The 22,203-nt window shown below is 36.2% G+C and overlaps 1 protein-coding gene across 4 annotated transcripts in view; it reads left to right on the top strand.

Moving 5' to 3' along the window:
* LOC149818818 (U5 small nuclear ribonucleoprotein helicase) overlaps positions 1-22,203 on the top strand; it is a 264,200-nt gene that overhangs the window by 41,968 nt on the left and 200,029 nt on the right. Inside the window, exons 4-18 of one of the 4 annotated variants that reach the window (XM_089985540.1) lie at positions 5,080-5,500; positions 5,608-5,673; positions 6,302-6,406; positions 6,486-6,782; positions 7,192-7,308; positions 7,439-7,498; positions 7,696-7,767; positions 7,847-7,963; positions 8,047-8,208; positions 8,527-8,592; positions 8,705-8,857; positions 8,982-9,065; positions 17,876-17,950; positions 18,034-18,150; positions 18,237-18,302. In XM_089985540.1, coding sequence (XP_089841666.1) covers positions 5,080-5,500; positions 5,608-5,673; positions 6,302-6,406; positions 6,486-6,782; positions 7,192-7,308; positions 7,439-7,498; positions 7,696-7,767; positions 7,847-7,963; positions 8,047-8,208; positions 8,527-8,592; positions 8,705-8,857; positions 8,982-9,065; positions 17,876-17,950; positions 18,034-18,150; positions 18,237-18,302 — 1,978 coding nt within the window. Of the gene's footprint in view, positions 1-5,079; positions 5,501-5,607; positions 5,674-6,301; positions 6,407-6,485; positions 6,783-7,191; positions 7,309-7,438; positions 7,499-7,695; positions 7,768-7,846; positions 7,964-8,046; positions 8,209-8,526; positions 8,593-8,704; positions 8,858-8,981; positions 9,066-17,875; positions 17,951-18,018; positions 18,151-18,236; positions 18,303-22,203 lie in introns of all 4 variants that reach the window. The other 3 variants (XM_089985539.1, XM_089985538.1, XM_089985541.1) reach the window with 3 other exon arrangements.

The raw sequence follows: 22,203 nt of genomic DNA, 5'->3' as shown, positions 1-22,203 counted from the left end.
GTTCTTCTCGAACCGCAATGGGAAGGAAGTGCTATTGCCATGAGACAAGAGCAAATGGAAAAAGAGAGGTTCTTTCAATTTATTCATGGGCTTCGTCCCGAATTTGAGCAACTTAGAGGATCTCTTCTTCATACAGCCTCTACTCCTCTAAGCGATATTTTGGCCGATTTATGTCAAGAAGAAACCCGCTTGGCCTTGAAAAGAGATGTTGATGAAGTGCATGCCGTGTCTAGACCCGGCAACAATGTAAGACCATATAAACCACCACATTTTTGGAAGAATAATGGTGGTGGAGGAAGAAAAATCATTTGTCATAATTGTAATGAACCGGGTCATATTCGTCCCGATTGCCCTAAAATTCAAGAAGAAGGTGGCTTCCGTGGGAGAAACTCCTCCAATCATCAATGAAGATTCTAAGAAGGATGGTGACATAAAGGATTCCATCGCTCATCTAGCCGAAACTCTTCAACAATTTATGAAGATGAACGCCTCTACATCATCATCCTCACCTTCCACTTCCGGTGCCGCCATCTCTTCTTTCCCAGGTCTGACTTCTTGGATTCTTGATTCGGGTGCCTCTTTCCATATGACTCCAAATGCATCGTTTTTATCAAAACCAAGTCTCAATAAATTTAAATCATATGTATCCACCGCCGATGGAACATCTTTAAATGTTGAGGGTGTTGGAAACCTAGAGAAAATTTATGACCAAAACAAAGAATTTTTTGTTCCCAAAATCCGGATCATCCCAAAACTTAATTTAAATCTTTTTTCTGTCTCTCAAATTACCGATTTTGAATGTAATGTCTCGTTTTCACCAACCCATTGCTATGTGCAGGATCTCCGGTCCGGGAAGCGGATTGGGCAAGGCCATAGAAGAGGGGACCTTTACTATATGGATTTTTTGTCTTTGCCATCCAAATCATTTTGTAATCATGTTCAATCCAAAGATATTGAGACTTGGCATAAGAGACTCGGACACCCTAGTATTTCCAAATTGTACCTTTTTCCATTTTTGGAAAATTTTTGTAATACAAATACATTTACATGCAATGATTGTATTCTTGGGAAAATTCACTCTCTTCCATATTCTCATAGCAATTTTGTGTCAAAAAGGCCTTTTGAACTTGTGCATTCCGATGTATGGGGACCGTTTCCCGTTATGTCCAAAGGAGGCTTCTCTTACTATGTTTCTTTTATTGATGATTTTTCTAGATACACATGGATTTATATTATCAAAAATAAATCCGATGTCTTCACTAATTTTAAAGAGTTTCAGGCTCTTGTTCAAAATCAATTCCATCACAATATAGCCATTTTTAGATCCGACTCAGGAGGAGAATACATGTCTAAAGATTTTCAAAATTATTTTAAAACAAATGGAATTTTACACCAACGATCTTGTCCTAAAATTCCGCAACAAAATGGTCTTGCGGAAAGGAAACATAGGCATTTAATCGAAACCACAAGAACTCTTCTTGTGTCAAAATGTTCCTAAATTTTTTTGGGCCGAAGCTCTTCTTACCGCAACATATCTTGTGAATCGTATGCCCTCTTCTTCTTTGAAAAATGTTTCGCCCTTTGAAAAATTATTTAAAATTACTCCCGATTTTAATAGACTAAGAATCTTTGGATGCAAATGTTTTGTGCTTAGTCAAGGACAAGATAAGTTGTCACCTAAAGCTATTGAATGTGTGTTCATTGGCTATGGTGAGAATCAAAAAGGCTATAGATGCTATGATATTCGAAACAATAAATTATATGTGTCAAGAAATGTAAACTTTATTGAAGAACAAAATGGTTTTGATATCCACACATCTAAGGAAGACATCGATTATTCTTTTCTATTTGACTTAGCTCCTAGAATCGAGTCTCCTAAGGATATTACTTGTGATACTAGTTGTGATGGAATTTCACATTATAATGATATACCACAACATGATAATATTTCCCAAAATGAAAATCTTAATGATATAAATGTTTATACCCGGCGGATAGGAAATAAACATCAACCTGCTATTGACAGATACTCTCAAGACTTCTCTTTAGAAGAATCTACTGACAACAATCTACCTAGGAGATCTTCTCGTACTAGTAGGCCACCACAAAAATTTGTGTCCTATGAATCCTTTTCTCCGAATTATAGGGCCTGTCTCATGTTAATACATTCGTATCACGAACCTACCTCATTCAAGGAAGCTAAAGATCACCCACATTGGGTTGAAGCTATGAAAATCGAATTAGAGGCTCTTAACAAGGCCCAAACCTGGAGCATTATTCCTCAACCTTTAGGAAAAAAAGCAATTGGGTGTAGATGGGTATATAAAGTCAAAACCAAATGTGATGGGTCTCTTGAGAGATACAAAGCACGTCTGGTTGCAAAAGGCTATGCCCAAGAATATGGGATTGATTATGAAGAAACCTTTGCTCCTTTGGCCAGAATGACTAGTGTACGAACCTTAATTGCTTTAGCATCCATCAAACAATGGCCTATATACCAACTTGATGTTAAAAATGCATTCTTAAATGAAACTTTATGTGAAGAAGTTCTTATGGATCCTCCGCCGGGTCTTGAAATTGGGAAAGGTAATATTCTAAAATTAAACAAAGCTCTTTATGGGTTAAAACAAGCACCAAAAGCTTGGTATGATCTTTTTAGTAAAGTAGTTCTTGATAATGGCTTCTCCTCATGTTACACTGATACTGCTTTGTTTGTTAAATCTTCTAATGAGTATATAACAATTCTGTTATTATATATTGATGATATGATTATCACAGGTAATGATAAGAAAGGTATTGATCTTATTAAAAATATTCTTAAGAAAAATTTTGATATGTCTGACCTGGGTTTTCTAAGGTATTTCTTAGGAATTGAAGTTGCATACTCCCCCAAGGGGTATGTCCTATCTCAAATGAAGCTTGCCTCTGACATTATTGCTAGGTCTGGGCTGACTGATGACAAAAGGGTGGAGACTCCAGAAGTGATTAATGCCAAGATGAGAGCCAATGATGGCACTCCTTTAGCAGATCCCACGCCTTATCGTCAATTGATTGGATCCTTAACATATTTATCTATCACCAGGCCTGACATTTCTCATGCTGTTCATAGTGCTAGCAAATTTCAAACTGCCCCTACCACTACTCACATGGCAGCAGTTATGAGAATTATCAGATATCTAAAAAATTCCATAACTAAGGGAGTGTTCTTATCCTCTTCTTCACCTCTTACTTTACTTGCGTATACTGACTCTGATTGGGGGGGGTAACCCCGATGATCGTATTTCTACCACAGGTTATTGTGTGTTCCTTGGGGAATCGCTTATCTCCTGGAGGTGTAAGAAGCAGCGTAAAGTTTCTCTCTCGTCTACCGAAGCAGAATATCGTGCGATGGCCACTACCACAACTGAGATTATATGGTTAAGAAGTCTGCTTAAAGATATGGGTGTCTCACTCTCAACTCCTTCAAAGCTGTGTTGTGACAACAAGAGCTCCATTTATATTGCTAGCAATCACACTTTTCATGAACGGACAAAGCATATTGAGATGGACTGTCATTATGTTCGAGATGAGTTCTTACGAGGCACCATTCAACTCCCATATGTTTCTACCGAATATCAGTTGGCGGACTTCTTCACCAAAGCTTTGCCTTCGCCTCGCTTCTACTTCCTCCTTAGCAAACTCTCGGTGATTTCACCGTGCGTTTGAGGGGGGGTGTTAAAATATGATGTATATTTATATATATATATATATATATATAGATTACGACACATACACATATATATTATATATATATATGTCTATGTGTCTATCTATATATATATATATATATATATATATATATCTATTTTTGTAAAACCCGATAGGGGTATTTCTGTCATTTCACCTGTACACGCATATCTTTGATATGCTTTCTTTTTTCTTTCTTTTTCCTTTTAGTCTTTTTCTTTTTTGTTTTTTAATTTCTTTTTTTATTCATTGGAGAGGGGTCCACATAGAGTCGTTGGACCCCTCCAACGGTCATAAATATGACCGTTGGAGGGGCTCCAACGACTCTATGGGAGCCCCTCCTTGGGTCCCTTGCTGTGTATAAATAAGGGGCACAGCCCCATGTATTTGTTAAGCTTCTAGTGAAGCATTCAATGAAGTGAAATATATTTTTTTTTATCTCTTTTTGTGCTTGACCACTTTTGTGGTTTATTTTGCCCTTTAGAGGCCTCTTGTGTATGTGCGTGCTTCCGTGCTTTCGCTTGGAGACGTTGCTTTTTTCATTTGGCACTTCATTACAGTCTTGAAGATCACTTTTTTTTGCTTCACTAATTGGAAATAAGGCTCTTTCCCACACAAAATCACTTACATACAAAACTCCAAAAAACCCTAAAATTTGTCACTGCTGGAACCATCAAAACCCTCACACAAAATCCTCTTAAATACACAAATGTGTAAAGGGATAAAAATGAACCCTACGTATTTATAGGCTTATACCAAAAAGGGCCAGACCTCTTAAAAACGATTAAAATTGGCACAGCTTAAGAAAAAAACCATATAGTTATTGTGGCATACAATGTTGTATTGTACAGTACATATGATACGAGTACCATACATCCTGAAACTATTTTCAAGGGTATATTGTGTCGGATCTGAACCGATACAGATCCATATCGTAATGTATTATATAATATGTCACAATTTTTCTAACCATTATATACATCTCCATAATCTTACTTTTAGAAATTCGTGTATTGTACCAGCACCCATACTTGTATCTATGTAACATTGGTTGCAGTATGTAAATGTGTAGGTGGAGTATTGATGTGCAGTTTTGCTTGCTTATAGAAACTATCAGTCTCCAACAGATACACAAACTGATGGTGATGTTGATTTCTTTTTGTGATTTGTGAATGCACCATGTTATGATTGCTATGCAATGTTTTAGCTATGTGCATGTTTGAAGTCATATTATTATTATTATTGATGTTGTAGCTTTCTGTTATCTTCTTTTTCTCTTATGTATAGGACTTGTATTTTGCTGTTGAGATGCTAGCTGTAGCTTGTAATATTCTCATTTAATTGTACATTTAGAGGGATGATGCAGAAACTGTTGGGCTTTACACCTTCTGATGCTAGCATTGAAAAAGTAGCCTTACTAGTACAGAAGCTTTATGCTTTGCAACCAAGTAACATTGGAGATATGCTCAATGCGGAAGATCTGTTGGTTGGACATGGTGAATTTGTAATGGAGTTTGGCAATGGCTTAGATTTTCAAGTGCCTAAGCGCTTTGAAGTTGAGCCCATCTTTACACATAACTTGTTATTACCAGCCAACGAGTCCATTCATCTTGCTCAACAGTACGATTTTATGCATAATGATGGAGCTGTGAGTTTAAGATGGTTGAAGGAAGCATGCGATAATATAGTCAAGAGCGGTTGTTCTCAGCTTTCTGGTGATGAATTAGCCATGACCCTTTGTCGGGTACTTGAGTCAGACAAAGCAGGGGATGAGGTATTGTGAAAATATTCTGGGTTGAGGTTGCTACATTGTTCTCTTGATTGCAAGATTCACTTTGTTCCTGAAATTTTTACTTAAAGATCTTTGCTTTTGGAATGAAGATAGCTGGGGATTTGTTGGATCTTATTGGTGATAGCGCCTTTGAGACAGTCCAAGAACTATTGATGGTAAGAAATCTGAATCTTCCAATGCCAATTTAGATTACTACAAGTTTCGGACTTAGATATCCTAAAATAAAGTAGCTAACTTTTGTAGATATTTTCATTTCAATATCTCAGCAGGTTTATGGATGCATTGATTTCAAATTTTTTTCCATTATCATGCATATAATTTTGTGGTGATTATGAATAATGATGATAAGTTACTGTACTTGCCCATTCTTTTTTTATTTTAATATTTCCTGAATATCTCTAATATTTTGAAATATCACGATATTTTCACAGCAAGGTTTTGGCAAAAAAAAGAGCAAATTATTATTATCTTGACATTCTCTACATTTTATTCTTTTCTACTTTTTCATATTTTTGCAAGAAATCAATTATCTTTTTTCCTTTTTTTTCTTTTTGGAAAAACTTTTCCTCCCTGCAAGATTGCTGAGATCTTCTTTGAGTTTTACTGACATTAACCGAAATTCTCTCTGAACTCAAGGATTGGCTGATACTAAAATTGCTTGATGATTTTTCTTGGGAAACATTGTTTGCTGATTGCTGGAATTCTGTTGGAACCACGTATGACTGTTTTTAAGCAATGTTTTCTGGTTATGGCTTAAATTTCATTGAAACTTTTTGGTTGCAGCACCGAAAGGAGCTGGTTGATTCCATTCGTCATGGGGTCCTTATATTGAAAGCCGAGAAAGCAAATCCAAATGCTCAACCAAGGATGCCTAGCTATGGCACACAAGTAAGCGTCTTGGACTTCAGTTATTGTCAGATACGTTACCTTTTATTTGCATATGTTGAAACATTTTTCAAATGTCTAGGTCACCATTCAAACAGAATCTGAAAGACTAATAGACAAACTTCGTCGCAAGGAAGAGAAAAAGCAGAAACGTGGTGCTGAGAGTGACTTTCTGTTTGGAGTTGGAAGCTTTGCATGTTTACTGCAAGCCAGTGAAAGAAAAAGGCCTTGTGACGATTTAATTGGGAAGGGAGATGATAGCCTCCCTTTATCCATTACTGCTCTTCCTCAAGGAACGATCAGAAATTACTGTAAGGGTTATGAAGAAGTCATAATACCCCCAACCCCGACAGCTCAGATGAAGCCTGGGGAGAAACTGGTATTAGTTTGGGTGTATACTATTCCTACAATTTCATTTTGTGTAAATGTTCTTTGAAAGAACTTATGCAACAAATCTGCTGATTGTTCTATTGTTCCCTTTTGAACTTTGAAGTATTTTGGAGGGATCTAGCATGCATCCTCCTGTTTCGAACTGCTTGACATTGCTTCTAATAACTGACTTTTTATCACTTTCTGAATGACACCTGCTAATATTGGGTTTTAGGCATGGGTTGTTAGTATCATAAAACTGTTTTTTCTTTGTCTGTTTAATTTAATGGTCTGGTAGTTGCTGATTAATGTTTTGTTGTCATTTAATTGTCAGTTATGTAAGTTGTCTACTTTAATACCTCCTGGAAGGTTTATGTTGCTTCCTAACTCTTTTGACTGTATTGTATCCTTCATACCAGATTGAAATTTCAGAGCTAGATGATTTTGCTCAAGCTGCATTTCACGGTTATAAAACTCTAAACCGTATTCAAAGCCGCATATTTCAAACAGCGTATGACACAAATGAGAACATACTTGTAAGTCTGCCTTCTTAAGCAATCAGTCTCTATTTTCATGTACGACTGTTACAGGGTTTGCTATCATGGTAGTTGCTTGGCTCAAGCATATCACTATAACTAACTACTTGTTTACGCTATGTATTTGCAGGTCTGTGCGCCGACTGGAGCTGGGAAAACCAATATAGCAATGATTACTATTTTGCATGAAGTAAATGATCCATTAACATACAGAGTCCTTCAATATTAATGAAATGAGTTGTTTACCATTGGTTCTCTTGCCTGTAGAAAAAACTGTCATGATATAGCTTGTGCTTTGTCATTGAAAAAGAAAACTAATTCCAGCTTTGTTTACAGATTTTATTGCTATTTATTTTTAATGAAACCTAATATAATATTGTGGTGCAGATCAAGCAACATTTTAAGAATGGGATTTTGCATAAATCTGAATTCAAAATTGTTTATGTTGCTCCAATGAAGGTATTGCCTTAAATCTGTTTTTTCGTTGGCCCTGACTTTATCGTATTTTTGATAAATCCATTTTCTTGCCATTTTATAGGCTTTAGCTGCCGAGGTGGCCTCAACTTTCAGCCATCGCTTGGCTCCTTTGAATATGACTGTAAAGGAGCTTACAGGTGATATGCAGCTTTCGAAGAATGAACTTGAAGAGACTCAGGTTTGTGTTGCACCTTTTACTGCAACTGTTGCTTCACCATGGAGTTTTTTTGAATTTGAAGTAATTGATCATTTAACATTCAGATGATTGTTACAACACCTGAGAAATGGGATGTTATTACTCGCAAAAGCAGTGATATGTCAATGTCAATGCTTGTGAAGCTTTTAATCATTGATGAAGTACACTTGCTGAATGATGATAGGGGTCCTGTAATAGAAGCATTAGTTGCTCGGACACTTCGTCAGGTTAGTGTTGAATAGCCATTCTCATATCCAGGCTCCTAGAATCCATAATTTTTGTAGTCATGTGTTGGGCACAAGATTCTTCCTTTTTTTCTTTAAGTTGTTTGACTCTCATAGGTGGGGGCATGTCGACCGTGGGATGTGAAGATTTCCACATCAAATTTGTCTTCCTTTGTCCCAGCTTCTCATGTCTTGTCAACTTGAGAAGTTCAAATTATGAAAATGATTTGCAGCTTATTCTTAAGTCTATTTCTCAATTGCATTAATTGATGCTTGTTTCTTTTCACTGTTTTGATGCTATGCTGTAATTGCATGCATCAGGTTGAGTCAACACAGAGTATGATCAGAATTGTGGGCCTCTCAGCCACGCTTCCAAATTATATGGAGGTATACTGTGTTGTTTTATTCTAAAATCATGCTTAAGGTATTTTTCTGTAAGATTCTGTTTGTTTTTCAGAGATGTAATTGAAATGTAAACTATCTCATTCTTATCATCCAGGTGGCTCAATTTTTGAGGGTTAATCGTGAAACTGGGTTATTCTTTTTTGATTCTAGCTATCGACCAGTGCCTCTTGCACAGCAGTATATTGGAATAAGTGAACGCAATTTTGTTACTCGAAACCACTTGCTAAATGAGATATGCTATAACAAGGTTTTCTAGTTAACAGCTATATCACTGATGAACCATTTCCTTATCACCCAACTTCTTTCCACCTTGTGTATCATTGCTTTTGTTTGTAGCCCTTCAATTTGACATCATACATATGTTTTACTAGGTTGTTGAATCATTGAAGCATGGGAATCAGGTGATGGTTTTCGTCCACTCGAGGAAGGATACTGGGAAAACAGCAAGAACTTTGGTATTGATTCAAAATTATAAGCAATACTGGTTATTTTGATTTCACATTCTATAAAGATTCTGAAAACAGCATAGTCTGACATTGATTTGAAAAAGTGCATCGAAAGAATTGCCCTTTCTGCCATTGGTTATTTTGCTTTGGTGACATTCACCATCCTCGATCTTTGCATGCAATGGTATGAATAGAAGTATATGAGATTGATTATCTGATTGTCGATTCCATTTAGCAATCAACTGTCACGTTATGCTTGCATTTGGAACTCATCGACTATTGACTCCTGTGTGAGACAGAACCACATAATGCTAAATTTCAGTCTTGGGATCAATTTCTTTTCTTCATGTTGCTTATATTTGTGCGTGATTATAATACCATTATGGAGTAGTGTCTCAAATATTAAGTTATTGACCAGTACCTAGAATCCTGATTCTGAAGCAGTTGAAAAATTTTGCTTCCTAATTTGTCATATACGTCAGTTGATAATGTCCATATATATAAATGGAAAAAATCTTGTTAACATCATGATATTTCTAAAATATTCAGTTATTTCAAAATCTTCATCACTATTACCTTTTTAAAAGTACCTAAGGTTTTCATGAGAAAATTCACTTATTTTGAGTTCTCCTGAGACAACCTTGCTGATATTATTGTGATACCGACATTTGTGACCACACATGCATGGATACACACAGACGTTCATATCTGTATGACTTGATCTACAAAAGAATCAATAATTTTGAAAAAAATGGGTGGCTTCTGCTAGAGGGCATGGTACTAATGAGTGTAGAAATGTCAGCTCTCTCTCTCTCTCTCTCTATATATATATATATATATAGGGATAACATTTGGTAGTGGCACCATTACATGCAAATGCCTCTTTTCCCCCCTTTTCTTTGGGTTTTTCATGAAACTAACCTTACAGATGCGATCCACATGTTTTTCTTAGTGGAACTTGGCTCTTAGATCGTCCGATTACGACATGTAGGCAGGTTTTTATAAGGCATCAAAATCAATAGCCTACAATGTGTGATACTTTCCCGGGTCATAAAATCATGTTTTTTTGTTGAAAAAACATGATCTAAAAGCCGGTCTCCACTATATTGAACATGCTGAATCCAGCCATGAGCTTGGAGTGGATCACAACCTGTGCCGTGGAGATCCAAAGGTGTTCGTATAGAATGGCATGATTACCAAATGTTATTCCACACACACACACACACACATATATGATTTTCACCGATATAGGCTTAGTTGTCAAAGGTGCTAGGCGGAGCCCCTAAAAAGACTAGGCGGGGCCTAGGCGGTACCCTAAATAAAAAATTAAAACACACAAAATATGCAAGCAAACTGTTAAAATTAATAACAAACATAAAATCAATCAACAATAAGCAATAGACAAAACATAACATGTTGTCGAACATTGTAAAACAATTATATTAAATAAACCAACCGTACAACTAACAATGTGAATGAACAATATACAAAAAATAAAATCATGTATGCAAACAAATTAACAACAATAGAGATAAAATAGGAAATAGACAACAACAACAACTACGCCTTCATCCCAAAACAATTGGGGTCGACGATATGAACCAACAAAGAAAATCATTCTGGGTCTTCCACATGAATCCTTCTCCTCCAATCATTTCTATCCAATGCCATGTCCTCGGTGAGGTTCAAAGCATTCATATCCTTTCCTATCATCTCCATCCAATTCTTCCTAGGCGTACCCGACCTCTTTTAACCAATATATTTTCCCATTTCTCCATCCTTCTAACTGAGCACCATTAGGCCTTCGTCGAATATGTCCAAACCACCGTAAACGATTCTCTCTCATCTTATTTTCAATAGGTGCAACACCTACCTTCTTACGTATCTCCTAATTTCGAATATTATCTTTTATTGTATTTCCACACATCCATCTAAGCATACGCATCTCAGCTACACTCATTTTTTGAATATGATGTCTCTTGGCAGCCCAACATTCCATACCATATAGTAAAGCGAGCCTAATAGTCGTCCTATAAAACTTTCCCTTCAACCACAATGGCATTCTACGATCGCACAACACTCCAGTTGCACTTTTCCATTTCATCCACCCAACCTTTATCCTATGATTTACATCTCCATCAATTTCTCCATACTTTTGAATGATAGATCCCATATATTTGAAACAATCATCCACCAGTATTTCTTGCTCACCAAGCTTCACTACACTCCCATCACTACTTCGTTGCTTACTAAACCGACATTCCATATATTTTGTCTTACTCTTACTCAACTTGAAACCTCTTGCTTCCAATGTCTGTCTCCATAATTCTAACTTAGCATTAACCCCAGCGCTAGACTCATCAATCAAAACAATATCATCAGCAAACAACATACACCACGACACATTTTCTTGAATTGATCTCGTAAGCTCATCCATCACTATAGCAAATAGGAAAGGGCTTAAAGCAGATCCTTGATGTAACCCAACCGTTATAGGAAAATTGGTTGTCACCCCTCCACAAGTGCGGACATTGGTTACTACTCCTTCATACATATCTTTAATTATACTAATGTACTTGAGAGAAACACCTTTCTTCATCATTGTCCACAAGAGAACATCTCTAGGTACTCTATCGTATGCCTTCTCCAAATCAATAAAAACCATATGCAAATCTTTGTTCCTCTCTATATATCTCTCAATAAGTTGTCTAAGAAGATGTATAGCTTTCATAGTTGATCTTCCAGGCATAAAACCAAATTGATTCTCCGATATCATGACAACCTTCCTCAACCTAGACTCAATCACCCTCTCCCAAAGTTTCATAGTATGACTCATGAGTTTTATACCACGATAGTTTGTGCAATCTTGTATATCACCCTTATTCTTATATAGAGGCACCAACGTACTCTTCCTCCGCTCATTAGGCATCTTATTTGTCCGCCAAATCTTGTTAAAAAGATTTGTCAACCATTCTAAACCTTTCTCTCCCAAGCATTTCCAAGCCTCGATAGGTATACCATCTGGGCCAACTGCCCTTTTTGATTTCATTTTCTTCAAAGCCCCTGCAATTTCTTTCTTTTGAATCTTGCGCATGAAGTCACGATTCATCTCATAAAAAAGAATGGACAAGTCTCCAAGATCTTGAGCATGATTTCCATTAAATAGCTTATCAAAATAATCTTTTCATCTCTCCTTAATCTCCTCATCTTTGACTAAAACCCTTTGTGTTTAATCTTTGATACATCTAACCATATCCAGATCCTTCGATTTCCTATCTCTCATCTTTGCAAGCCTATAAATATCCTTCTCGCCCTCTTTGGTATTCAACTTGTCATAAACTTCCTTATATACCTTATCTCTCGTGTTTCGAACTACTTTTTTAGCTTCCTTCTTTGCTTTCATATACTTCTCCAAATTCTCATTATCACGACTCTTACTTAGATTTCTATAACACTCTCTTTTAACCTTAATAGCTAATTTGACATCCTCGTTCCACCATGATGTATCCTTACCTAGCGGTGCACCGCCTTTAGACTCACTCAATACCTCCTTAGCCACCTTTCTCATGCCACCCGCTATCTTATTCCACATTGATTCTGAATCCTCCTCGAGACACCAATCAACTTCCTTAACTACCTGCTCTATAAACATTCCTTGTTTAGCTCCTTTCAGTGCCCACCACTTAATTCTAGGATCTATCCCTTTTGCGGTATTGTCTAATTGTAAGATCTAAAATGAAGACTCTATGTTGTGTAGCTACACTTTTTCCCGGTATAACCTTACAATCTATGCAACAACCCCTATCTCTCTTTCTAATTAGGAAAAAATCTATCTGACTCATATTAACCCCACTTTTAAATGTTACTAGGTGAGACTCCCTCTTCCTAAACCAAGTGTTTGCTATGATCATATTATAGGGCAAACCAAAATCTAAAATCCTTTCTTCACTTTCGTTTCTTTCTCCTATACCATAGCCTCCACGGATACTCTGAAATTCATCCCTACTAATGCCTACATGTCCATTAAGGTCACCTTCGATGAAAAGCTTTTCTCCATAAGATATCCCTTGTACTACTCCATCCAAATCTTCCCAAAATTGACGCTTAATGGAATCATCTAAACCTACTTGAGGTGAATAAACACTAATAATATTAATAATATCCGTACCTAATACTAATTTAATAAGTAAAATCCTATCACTCTTCTTACGGACCTCAACTATATTATCTATAAACTCACGACTCATAACAATCCCTACTCCATTCCTATTTCTATTTATTCTTGTATACCAAATCTTATATCCCCAAGGTTCTATCACTTTTGCCTTCTCACCTACTCATTTGGTCTCTTGTAGACATAAAATATCAATCTTTCTCCTACACATAACATCTACTAACTCTACCAGCTTACCAGTTAAAGACCCTATGATCCAAGTGGCTAACCTAATTTTATGGTCTTGGACTAACTTCTTTACCCCCACTCGTCCAACAAAGTGAGGGAACCCTTGCCTATTTGACACCACACCCGGGTGCCGGTGTGACGCGTCGCTTCCGGGCGACGACCTAGCAACCCTTGCCCATTTATCACTGCCTCCGGGCCTATAGAGTACAGCGCGTCGCTTAGTAGGGAACGTCCCAACGAAATTCTCATATTGGTTCATATTCATAGGGTATGACTAAGTTTTTATGCTGGCTGTCACTGGCCTACAACAACCCTCCTCCTTTATCCGGGCTTGGGACCGGCGGTGTATAACTAAATAGTTATACACATGCGAAGTTAAAATAGGAAATAGACAAATAAGAAAAAATAACAATTGAATAAACAAATCATGCAACTGATAACCTGCTCAAAAAAATTAAGAGTATGAGCAATTGAATAACCAAACCAGGCAACTACAAAATTTAAACACAATTAAAGCCTATATATGTATGTGAAACTGCACCTATAGATTCTATAAGAATTACGTACACAAATATGTATATATGGCAGTAGATCCTTTAGATTCAATGTCAACTATGCTCCAACCTCGGACCGTTGGCGAAGAACATTACGAAACTACGCAAAGAGTTAAGCAAACTTTACAATGTTACAAATAACTTCATGACATTATAACTATTCTTAGACTGGACGAATTATCCAAAGAGGATCATTTAACCGTAGCAAGAGTGCGAAAAATTGAACGTTTCATATATATAATTATATATAATATAAACACAAAATATTATAAATTCATAATATATATTTATGATATTTACACAGAAAACATATATATGTGGGTGCAACTGCACATCAAAATCAAAGGCTCAAGCCATCAAGAGCTAATAGTAAATGCAAATAAGACAATGCAAAAATCATTGTATGAATATATCTTTTTATATACAATGCATATTTATTTCCACAAAAAAATACCCAACAGTAAATTCATAAGCAGCAGCACATAGCTAACTGATAGTTCGACATAAAACACATATAAGAACTATAATACAAGTATAAATCATCTACATTGTACATACAAACAATAAATAAAAGTATGAAATAAACTAATTCAGTAAAATAAAACTATAAAAATCTAGAACAAACACATAAAATAAATCAGATGAAGGAAATAACAGAAAAATATAAGAACAAATGAAGCATAGAAATGCAAACGCTAGGAATATGATAAAGAGAGGAGCGAGAGAGACGAGAGAAAGAGACCGAGAGAGAATACGAGAGAGGGAGACCATTTTGTTGTGGAGTTTTTGGGCAACAACTTTGATGCAAAATTCCATCATCTATCAAATAGTTTTCAATTTTTGTGTGTTACAATGTATTTAATTCATATATATATATATTCATATATGAATGTATATATTTATATATGTGTGTATATGTATATTATATATTATATAATTTTAAATTGTTTTTCTTCCCTTTGTAATAGGTAATACCCTTTAGGGGTATGATGGTAATTTTATACATGTAATAGGCTCTGCCCATTAGGGGAAAAATGGTAATTCTGTACGTGTAATGTAATAGGTTCTTTCCTTTAGGGGCAGAACTGACCTCTTTTTTATTTTATCCTTTACACTTTTGTAAAGGGGAGTTTTGTCTTTTAGTCAATATAGTTGTTGGGAATCTCTAACCGCTATATTCAATTTTGTATTTTAGTGGACTGTTGAAAATTTCTAAGAACTATATTTCTAGCTGTTGGAGCCTTTCCCAACAGCTGTATACGTCCTCTTGGCCCTCTTGTTTGTATATAAATAGGGACCTTTTGTTCCATTAGATGTAATGCTTCTATTGAGGAACTATCAACATATTCCTACATGCCTTTTCTGATTAGGATTCTTTTGATGGCGGTGGCCCATAGGTTAGTTATTTCCATCAAACTTAATAGGGACCACCGTCACCGCTTCCTTGTTGGCCATTTAAGAGAGAAGAGAAACAAAAAACAAAGTATATAGAACCAAGAAAATTAGAAGGTACTTGGTTTGACAATGCTCCACAAATTTAATATGATGAAGAAAACAGATTTAAATCCAGTTTTAGAATAACCCTCACTTTTGGAACAAAGATTTTTTTTTTTTTGAAATATTGTTGAGGTTTTCTATACTTTTAACTTTTAAAGAGGTACTATTAGCGGTTGATACACATGAAAAATATGAATTAGTGCAATCGGATAATAAAGACTCATTATGAGTCATGTGAAAACAGGCACTCGAATCCAAAATCTATCTCATTTAAAATTATTATTATTTTTTATGTTTTTTGTGTTCTTTTGTGTATGCTCTTTGGTGCCTCTTCTGATCTCATGTATTTGTCATTAATTGGCTTGTGTATTGTCTCTTTGTGGACTTGTGCTTGTGCACATTTAGGCTCTTTGTAGTCATTGTATGCACTTTGGTGCTTTTGTATTGTCTCTTATAGGACTTGTTCTTGTGCTTATGCACATTATGGTTTTCTTACTGCTTGATTTCATTACACTTTGGACATAAATTCCCCTCCCGAATCAAAACAAAATATGGGGATGTTGGTTTAACTCTCTCTCTCTCTCTCTATATATATATATTATATCTTCGAATCATGGTTGGCATTCTAGGAACTCACTCTTGGTTCGACCATGCTTGACTCGGTGACTCGGTTGAGTAAAGATTATTTTATTTAATTTGTTATAAGCAATAAATATATTTTGTTTATATACAAAAATATTTTTTGAAGAGTATATTCATTTGAAATATGAATTTTTCATATATATATAGTACCACCATTATATATTATATATATAATTGTTTCTCACATCCAATTAAGTATGTTGTCTTCAACTAGATATTTAATGATGCACCTAAAACGGTATGAATTTATTAACTTAATTCTTCGAGTTGCATGTAGTTAACATTTCCCCAAAGGGTTTCATTTTCTAATTAAGTCTAACTTGACTAATTCCTATTAAAAAGTGTAGCCGCCATAAACTCATGCTCAATCAAGTAAACCTTCTTTAATTTGGCAATTAATGTTCCTGCTATGTTACATGGACACTTCACCTAAGCTGAAGTGTCAGACACTTCCTGACCGACACTCTTGGACACACCATTTTTACAATTAGTAGTGTCCCAAAATTTGGACATGCGTGTTGAGTGTCCGACACCTTAAAAGCTGTCTCGACATGCTGTGTCCAACCAGTGTCATACCCGTGTCCAGTGTTGGGTATCATATACACGGGTGTCCAGCTTTGTGGACAGTTAAATTATCAAGTATTTTAGAGTTGGAAGATACTTACCTGGGAAGTATCCATCACACATCGAGCATTCGACAGTCCCATTAGTCTTGATGATTTGTTTTGACTTTTTTGCACTCAAAATCTTATATGTTCATATTGCATCATTGACATTTGTGTAAATCATCAAGGATCAGAATGCAAATGAGAAAGAAATGTGCATTTTATATTTTATGGTTTTCTTGCATAATTCTTTAAATCTTTCTTTTCTCTCTCTCTCTCATATATATAGTCGTGTCCAAGTGTCTAGTTTTTTAAGACCCACCATGTCCGACACCGACGCTTGTGTAAGTGTCCAACTAATATAGATGTTCCACTTTTCATCTCACAATTACTTATGGCTCCTTAAAATTCAAAACCTACCCAATTTATACTATATAACGTCTCTCTCTCTCTCTCAAAAGAGATGATGAGACTCGTCTGGCTCAGCCTGAGTCTCGGTAAAACTTGGGCTGACTTGGCCGAGTTTAGGCCCTAACTGAGCCATACCACTTTTTTGACTCTGTTAGGGGCCGATATGATACAATTCGACCGAGTCACGATCCGACTTGTCGAGTTTTCCAACTATGCTTAGAATGTATTTTAGGTTTCAATTTGTATTTTCTTTTCTTTCTTTTATTTATCTTATTTTTGTATTTAGTAATGTCCATTTGAGGCACTTTTGTCATTTTGATTCTAGCCATTTAGGCTGGCTTATGGCTAGTCAATCTAGCCATTAGACTGGCATACTGACTAACTCAACTAGACGTTAGGCTCATTTCATGGTTAGTTGAGCTCTCTCTTTATGTATATATATGGGGCTTCCATTCCCCTTTTGTTTATGTTTCTCTTGATGATTTTTACCATTATCTATCTTGTGTCCTTTGTGGCTTGTGATTGAGTGCAGTTTGTGCATTTGGTAGCTTATTTTTTTTGCTCTTAGTGGCTTTATTATTTTGTATTCTTCAAGGCATCTCATTATATATATATATATATATATATATTGTGCTCATGTGTACATGTATATTTAAATGCAAGATTGAATGCACACAATGTAACTACTGTGTAAAATCTTGGTTACAGATTGAATTTGCCCAGAGGCATGATGATTTATCATTGTTCAGTAATGATGAACATCCACAAATTTCTTTGATAAAGGTAATGTATATTTTTCAGTATGTAATTACTCTTAAATATTGGCCATTATCCATTTTTACTAAATGCAGAAGGAAGTTCAAAAGTCAAGAAACAAGGAACTTGTTGAGCTGTTTAATTCAGGTTTTGGTATTCATCACGCTGGGATGTTACGTGCTGATCGAAGTCTCACTGAGCGACTATTCTCTGAAGGCCTCTTGAAGGTATCCACTTTCAGATTATTTTTATTTGCAGACTGATATTTTACTGCACTTGTAAAAGATTATAATTATGTGGTTTGTCATTTCAGGTACTTGTATGCACGGCAACATTGGCATGGGGAGTTAATCTACCTGCTCATACTGTTGTGATAAAGGTTAGTTTGTGTGTGGATACTGGCTTTCAAACCATACTAAAGCATCACTTTGCCATTAGATAAATAAGTATATATAATGTAGTACGAGGTTATGATTTCATGCTTCCTCCTATAATCTTCATGTTCTGTATTCTATTCATCTATGAATTTCTCTTGAAAAAGCTATCTTTATGGTGCACAAAATGTCAGTGATTTCAAGTCAAACCACACTTTAAATGGAAATAGTTGTATCGAAATTAGAGAAGGAACGAAGACAAGAAATGGTTGGGATATCCAGTTAAAGGTTTAAATTAAGTTTTGGAATAATTCTAATATTTAGAAAAAAAAATTCTTTTGAGTTGCTAAAAATTTTATCGAGGTTCCTTATACCTTTGACATATAAGGATGTATCATCTGCAACGCCCTGAAATTTTACCGTTTTTTTTTTTTTTGAATATTGACAACGAAAAACAATTTAATGTTGAGCCTGGTTTTGATAATTTCGAGCGAGCCACACAAGTGAAGTAACACAAAGATTTTATTAGAGTACAACCAAAATATTATTTACATCGTTTTTTGACAAAATGTACAAAAGGTTCAAAACTTGAGAACGCAAAATATTATGAACCAAAAAGTCTCAAGCTGTGCCCTGCATCCTCGAGAGTGTGCTAGTCCTCGATGCCGCCTGCCTCGTTGCATTCACTGTCCTCTTTTGAACAAAACCCATTAAAGGGTCAAACTTCTGACAATTTGGTAAGCCTATACAATTCTGATAATTCAGAATATTAAACATATTTAGATAATTTAGATAGAGCATTTTTATCGAAAAGTTAGACATAATACATAACATAACTGTTTGCAAAATTAAGGCATATTTTTATTTCAAACTGTGTTTTAAAAGGTCTTTGTTTCAAGAATTAACCATCCAACTTGGTATGTGGAGGATGACAATCGTTGTCAGTCGAAGCATTCTAGGGGTATATTATTCTCAAATGTTTTAAACCCAGGTACTTGACTGTAGTTGACTCAAAGCGGGCGGTCTGTGATCGGAAGAATCACCGCTAAGGCAGAACAGAAAGTAAGATGCATCTTGGACTATTGCGTAAGTTTGGGATCTATCACCTAGGACACGTGAATAGCCCCAATCTTCGAAGACCTACGAGTGAGTGGAGACCACTGGGACACCTCGCTTCGCAAAATTAGAACATAATCACTCGAGGTTGTACCATCTACCTTCTCCAAGGTAAAGATCATAACAGAATGAGTCAGAAGGGTTATCTTTATTACAAGGATTATTTTATGTGCCTTACACTGTATAGGCCAAGATAGGATTCACTATCCCAAGTACCCGTTTTTAGGGTAAAAACCTGAGTCCTGTATGTGTACCCGACCCAATCAGTACTTGCTCTGTATATATAAGCACATCGCCAATGTGGCGGATCTATGTCTTAAGTTTTGTGTGTAGGCATGTTTTATTTATTAGATAGTGCTTTATTTTGCACTTTGAGAGTTAATTTATTTCAAGCTCGTACACAAGCCAATCCCAGAACGGAAGCATGCCCTACACACTACCGTGTACTTGTGACACTAGAAAGGTCTCTCAGAACCTTGGCCTCTTTTGGGCTACAACTATGTACTTGTGACACTAGAAAGGTCTCTCAGAACCTTGACTTCTTTTGGGCTGCAACTATGTTCTTTTTATTCAGTGCAAAATTTTCTATTGTCAGTAGGGTTTTTTGAACCCAGAGCTCTATTCTTGAGCTAAGCAGAGATGCATGTTGTTCTATGCATGCTTCAAATATTTTATCTTTGAAGAGGCGAGTATACAAAAAGTATTATTTTATCCGAAGTATAATAGGTGAATCTTCAAAATATTTTATTCGGAGTATGATGCGTACCAAACTATTATTTTATTCAAAATCTGATTTGCATATGCTATTTTATTCGGAAAGGGTGTATGCAAAAACAATTTTATTTGGAAAGGGTGTGCAAAAACTATTATTTTATTCAGAGAAGTGTATGAAAAACTATTAATTTATTTGGAAAGGTGTAATCAAAACTATTATTTTATTCAGAAACCATGGATATATATTTATATTTATATGATTCAATCATAAGCGAGCATGTACGTATCAAAGATATATTTAACTATTCGGAATTTACACGCATTTGGCGATAGAACTTTGGAAGCACGTTTGTAAGAGACGAAAAAATTTCCAAAAGTCTCAGGGGGAATTTTTCCTCCAAAATAAATCCTTGATATGCGAAGATGAAGCGAGCTGCGTTGCGGACTTCGGTAGAACTGGATCGTGATGATAGCGATTGAACCAGATCGATTTTGCTTTGAAGGAACCGGTGAGGGAACTGGGTCAGCTGTGGTATGAACCGGGTCAGGTAGGTGTAATGACTGGGCTGGGCTAGGTGCACAACGCTGGGTCACCCAACAAGGTGCAGCTGAACTGGTATGAGAAGGGAGGCGAGTTCGGTAAGGTGCAGGCCGGGTGAGAGTGCAAACCGGTGTGAGCCTAAGTGGGTGCAGACAAGTAGGTTTAAACTTTAAACCTAAGTAGGTGCAGACTAGTCTGAGCCTAAGTAGGTGCAGACTGGTTTAAACCTATGTGGCTGCAGACTGGTCTGAGCCTAAGTAGGTGCAGGCTGTATTACCACCACTCTTGGTGGTGGGAGGTGGGAGGAAAGGAAGTGGGAGTGAGGAGAGGGGAGAAGAGATGTGAAGTGGGAAGGGAGGGGCTGACCCCTTTAAACAGGGAAGAGAGGAGGGGCATCGCATGGTTCCCTCTGTTTTTAAGTGTTGAACAAAAATTGCAAAACATAGGGTGCCCCCTAGCTCTTGTATAAATGTGCCTTGGGTTTTTGGGTTGGATCTTGGTGATCCAACCTTAGGTCCAGCTGGCCCTGCTAGTTCAGTTGGCTAAACTAGTTGGTCAGCTACTTAGTTACACTAACTAAGTGAGAACTTAGTTAATGTAACTAAGCCTAAATAGCTTAAATTATATATATATATATATATATATAATACATTTATTTATGCCCCCTTTAATTCATAAAACATGGTTGACTGACTCAGTCAGCTAGGGGATGGATGAAAATGACCCTACTGGTCATAAATGTCCCACGATATTTACAGAAATGATGATTTTACCCTTGAACTTGCTGGGTGAGTTTTGAGAGCACTACAACTCCGATTTCAACGAAATCAAGATCGTCTTTCTTAGAATTTCTATACGAATGCAACAATGCGTTTGAAACTTATAAAATAGATCTTAAAAATTATGATTTTGCCCTTGGGGTTGTCAGGCATGTTTTGTGAGCTTACGAGCTCCGTTTTTTGACGAAATCACTTTCGTTCTTCTCAAAATTTCAATGTGGTCGCAACCGTGCATTAAAAAATCATAAAACAGGTTGTAAAAAATATCCATTACTTTTAATATTTATATTCAGTCATAAATTTTTGAAAATTGTCGGATCTTACATCATCGGTGGTAGAAATAAGAGCTTAAAAGAGTTGATGCGTTGTTTAGATACAGGGAGACATTAAGAGTCATGTGAAAAGAAACACCTGAGTTAAGAATCCCAGAAGTCATACCGAGAGGAGATGAGACCGCGACACCGGATATGTATGGGATAGAAGAGTTTGTCTTAAAAAATTATTGGAGGGCTTCCGTTAATAAATTTTCCTCCCCTTCCATTGTTAGGCCTCCAAAAGTGAGGATGCTTATATGTCTTCAAGTTGTTTCTCGGTCTTGAAACAACATGAACTTCATCAACCTCTTTCGTAGTATCTTCTTGACATATTTCATTATGAGCTTTATTTAAAGGTGGTGGGGATGCCCTATGTATTAAGGATGACTGAACTTGCTCGAATTCCAGGCGAAGGCCATGAAGAAATTGAAAAAAAAAATCT

This window comes from Nuphar pumila, chromosome 13 (assembly GCF_984573655.1).
Source record: "Nuphar pumila chromosome 13, dmNupPumi1.hap1.1, whole genome shotgun sequence".
Taxonomy (NCBI): Eukaryota; Viridiplantae; Streptophyta; class Magnoliopsida; order Nymphaeales; family Nymphaeaceae; genus Nuphar; species Nuphar pumila.
This window is presented reverse-complemented; position numbering and strand designations above follow the sequence as displayed.